Consider the following 3,505-nt stretch of genomic DNA (forward strand, 5'->3'; position numbering starts at 1 on the left):
AGCCCGAGGGGGGGGGGGGGGGGGCTGCTCTCTGCGGCTTTAGAGTCAGGGGACACTGAGAGGCCGGCACAGAGGCCGCTGGCTCCACCTGGGCAGGCAGTGAGTTCTGCAGAAAACCTGTCTCCTCTGCACATGCTGGGGTCCAGGCGGCCACCAACTCCTCGGGCCGCCTTCCCCACCCCCTGGGTCATGTGTGCAGGCCCCAGGTCCACCTCTGGCAGGCCGTGCTTTAAAAATAAAAACAAGTAAAGCCCAAAACTACGGCCGAGAGCAATGACAACTGCTAGCACGCCAGGCCCGAGAAGATGCAACCAATAGCAGGGGAAAGAGAAGCAACACCCAGGCTCTGAGCGGCACTTCAGGACCTCGGCAATGAGGGTCCTGCTGCCTCCCCCCAACCACAGGCTGTGACGGGGATCCTTTTATCAGAAGAAATGAGGTATAAGGGCTCGGTGCCCTTTCAAGCTTTCCTTCAATCAAGCCAGGGAGGCGGGGGAATAAGGGCACCAGAAGTTGAAGACCAACGCGAATAATGTGCAACGGATGGGCAGGGCGGGGGAAGGCGGTACAACACCGAGTCCAGGCTTCCAGGACTGTCCAAACTTCAAATATTCTGGTCAGACCACATATCCCAATTTTTGGCAAAAAAAATATGGTCATGAGGAGAAAAGCACAAGAGAAGCTGAGAAAGGACCAGTAACTTTGGTACCAGGGAGATCTGTCCCGACAGCATCTCTTACCTACTGTCTTGAAGACCCAAATCACCAAGAAACTGCCGTGGCCAAGAACTCTCCTGTTTCTTCAAGCTATTTGGTTCTTTGAAGGGGGAAGAGTTAAGCAGGTTTTAGAGGAGGCAGGAGAGAGCAGGAAAAGAGGAAAATCCTTTTTATTCCCCACAGCTCTCTCCCAGAGCCCAGGGAAGGGCTACTGCAGGGATGGGAAGAGACCCAAACTCCTCTCGCGAGAAACCGTTAACACGTGACTCCAAAAACTAAGGCTGCAGCTGCGGGGCTAGATAGGCGTGTTAGGCACAGGTGCTGGGGGCACCCATCATCTACAGAGGGGTACCCCTGCCTTCCAGATCTTCCTCCAGCCTCTTTTCTCTTGCAGCCGTACCCCGCGGCCTCCAGACACATCCACCCAACAATGGCTCTGCTCAGCAGGCTTTGGTTTCCTGGATCTCTGTGGACCTCAGCGTGAAAGTTCCCAGAACAGTGAGCGATCCGGGCTCCTGCCGGTCCAACCTCAGTTCCTCTTCTGCCCTCAGGAGACACCGCACTTCTGCTCCGGGGGATGGAAAGCCAGTGGAAACAAGGACCAAGAGCCAGACACGGAAACAGCCACCCTGGGAGAGCAGGGAGGAACGTATGCGCTTCCCTGGGTCACCGCACCAGCATCACCCATCGTTGGCAGCCACCAGCTGTCCCATGCCCTCGCGGATGTAAACAGACTGGATCTCCTTGGTCTTGAGGCAGAGATCACAGGCCCAGACGGCAGAGGCCTCGGTGGTCAGCAGTCCATAGGCGCTCTCGGTCATGCCCGTGCACTCTCGGTGGAACCACTTCTGGCAGGAGGCCTCACACAGAATGGCATCCTGGTCATCATTCACCTCACTCCGACACGCACCACACGGATACACCAGGCCCGGAGGAGGCTGGGGCCCTGAGCCCCCACCTGCCTTGCCAGGGGGTGCCAGGCTGTTGGCATCTGGAGTGCCCCCACCCCGCCCACTGCTGTTCGGGGGGAAGCTGGGCTGACTCCCATTAACGGCAGCAGCTGGGGAGCCCGTGTGGGGCTCCTGGGGAAAAGCAGTGGGCGCAGGTGGATTCAGGGGCTTCCCCCCATCCTCCACACCAGGGCCAGGAAAGCCAGGGTCCGGACCAGGGAAGGGACTTGTGTTGGGGGGCAGGCTGGGGAGCCCCTGACCAGGTCTCTGAAGAGGAGAGGGGCCGAACGGCGCCCCTGGCTGGGCAAAGCGCTGGGGGAGAGGAGGGCCCAGCTCCCCTCGGGAAGGCTGTCCCATGGTGGGCGAGATCATGGGGCCAAACCCCCCCACTGGGCCTGGCATCATCTGCCCACCAGGAGGGCTAAAGTTTTGACCCAGAGGCTGGTTGAAGGGTTGGCTGGAAAAGTTCATGTTGCCTGGGGGTGGGTAGCCAGGGCCCTGGGGGGGCATGTTGAAAGCAGGGCCCATAGGGTTGGGAGGGAAAGGGGGGTGCTGTCGACGAAGAGGCTGGGGACCCCCTCCACCTCCGGCGCCATAGCCTGGGGGTACTTGGCCTGCCATGCCCCCTTGCACACGGAAGCCTCCAAAGGGGACAGGACTGCCAAGGAATGGAGGGGCTGCGCCCCCCACCTTAGGGGCTCCGAAGTCATCCTCAAAGGGGTTGGATGCAACCAGGTGATCCACCATAGGAGTCGGGGGTGGCGCAAACTCCGTCAGATGTGAGTATGCAGGGCCCTGGTAGAACAGAGGAGGGAAAGGGGGTCATGGAGGGAAGCGCAGAGCTAAGCCAGAACACCAGAAACACACTCCACATTTTGGAGGCTGGCTCCAGCCAGCCCAGCTCTAAAAATCAAGATGGACCTTAGAATACAACAGAGACGCAGAAGGCGCAGCACACTGTGCTAACTGTATTTTGAAAACAGGCAGAACGAGGCTGGAATCCCAGCCCTGACACTGAATAACCTCAAGACCCTGGAGCAAGTATTTAACTTTCTTAAGCCTCACATGCCTCATCTGTACAACTTCCCACCTCCCCACACTGCTGGAGCGCTCCAGCACAAGCCCTGGCGCTCAGAGAGGGTAAGTGGTCGGTGTGACCGTGAGGGCACCAGGACAGGAAAAATGGGAGAAGATTCTGATCCTGGCTGATAGGGTCTTCGGGCAAATCATCTCATCCAACGCCCCTGACCAATGTGTTATGAAGCTGAAGGAAAGGACCAGACACAGAGCGAGAGAGAGAACTTTTTCTTCTCCCCGGACCCGACCACGACACAGACGTTGGAGTGACAGAGGGCAGGGCAGGGCCGCCGGGAACCCTCTCGCCCACCCACCACCACGCACCTGAGTATTTGACTTCCTTCGCTTCTTTTCTGGGCTCTTCATTTGCAAACCTGGACGAGCAGCACAAGGCAAACACAAACAGGTTTCCCTGAGGCTCCCCGACCTCCCTTCTCCCAGCCATGCTCGGAGGAACTCCCCAACTTCATATGCGCTTGCTTATTACCCAACAAGTAAACAAACACTAACAAAGGTGTAACATGAAAAGTAACTCGTGTTCCCACTCTCAGCTGCTTCTTCCTTTACATGAGACGTCCTATCTCTCGAAAGCCTCCGATTTCCAAGCGGCTCCTGCATTCCAAACCCTAGGGCCCTCGATCTGACACCTGCCCCGACCCCTGGAGGGCTTCACCCCCCATCTTCTCAGGCCCCTCGGCCTGAGGACCCCCGTCTCCCCACCCGCCCAGCCTCTCTCCGAGGCCCCCACGTCCCGGGCTTCTC

General features: G+C 58.5%; 1 protein-coding gene across 1 annotated transcript; it reads right to left on the reverse strand.

Moving 5' to 3' along the window:
* Nucleotides 1-869: 869 nt before the first annotated feature.
* Nucleotides 870-3,436, reverse strand: PYGO2 (pygopus family PHD finger 2). Its single transcript, XM_005867504.2, has 2 exons — nt 3,068-3,436; nt 870-2,461 (listed from the first exon to the last, which is right to left on the reverse strand). Exons 1-2 carry the CDS (start codon nt 3,107-3,109, stop codon nt 1,397-1,399), a joined length of 1,107 nt encoding a protein of 368 aa, XP_005867566.1. The 5' UTR covers nt 3,110-3,436; the 3' UTR covers nt 870-1,396.
* Between the last annotated feature and the right edge of the window lie 69 nt (nt 3,437-3,505).

Source organism: Myotis brandtii, unplaced genomic scaffold (assembly GCF_000412655.1).
Source record: "Myotis brandtii unplaced genomic scaffold, ASM41265v1 scaffold250, whole genome shotgun sequence".
Taxonomy (NCBI): domain Eukaryota; kingdom Metazoa; phylum Chordata; class Mammalia; order Chiroptera; family Vespertilionidae; genus Myotis; species Myotis brandtii.

Coding starts and splice junctions, on each gene's coding strand:
- PYGO2 (XM_005867504.2), bottom strand. CDS start 3,109: ATGAAGAGCCCAGAAAAGAAGCGAAGGAAGTCAAATACTCAG. Junction 2,462..3,067: donor GAAGGAAGTCAAATACTCAG/GTGCGTGGTGGT, acceptor CTGTTCTACCAG/GGCCCTGCATACTCACATCT.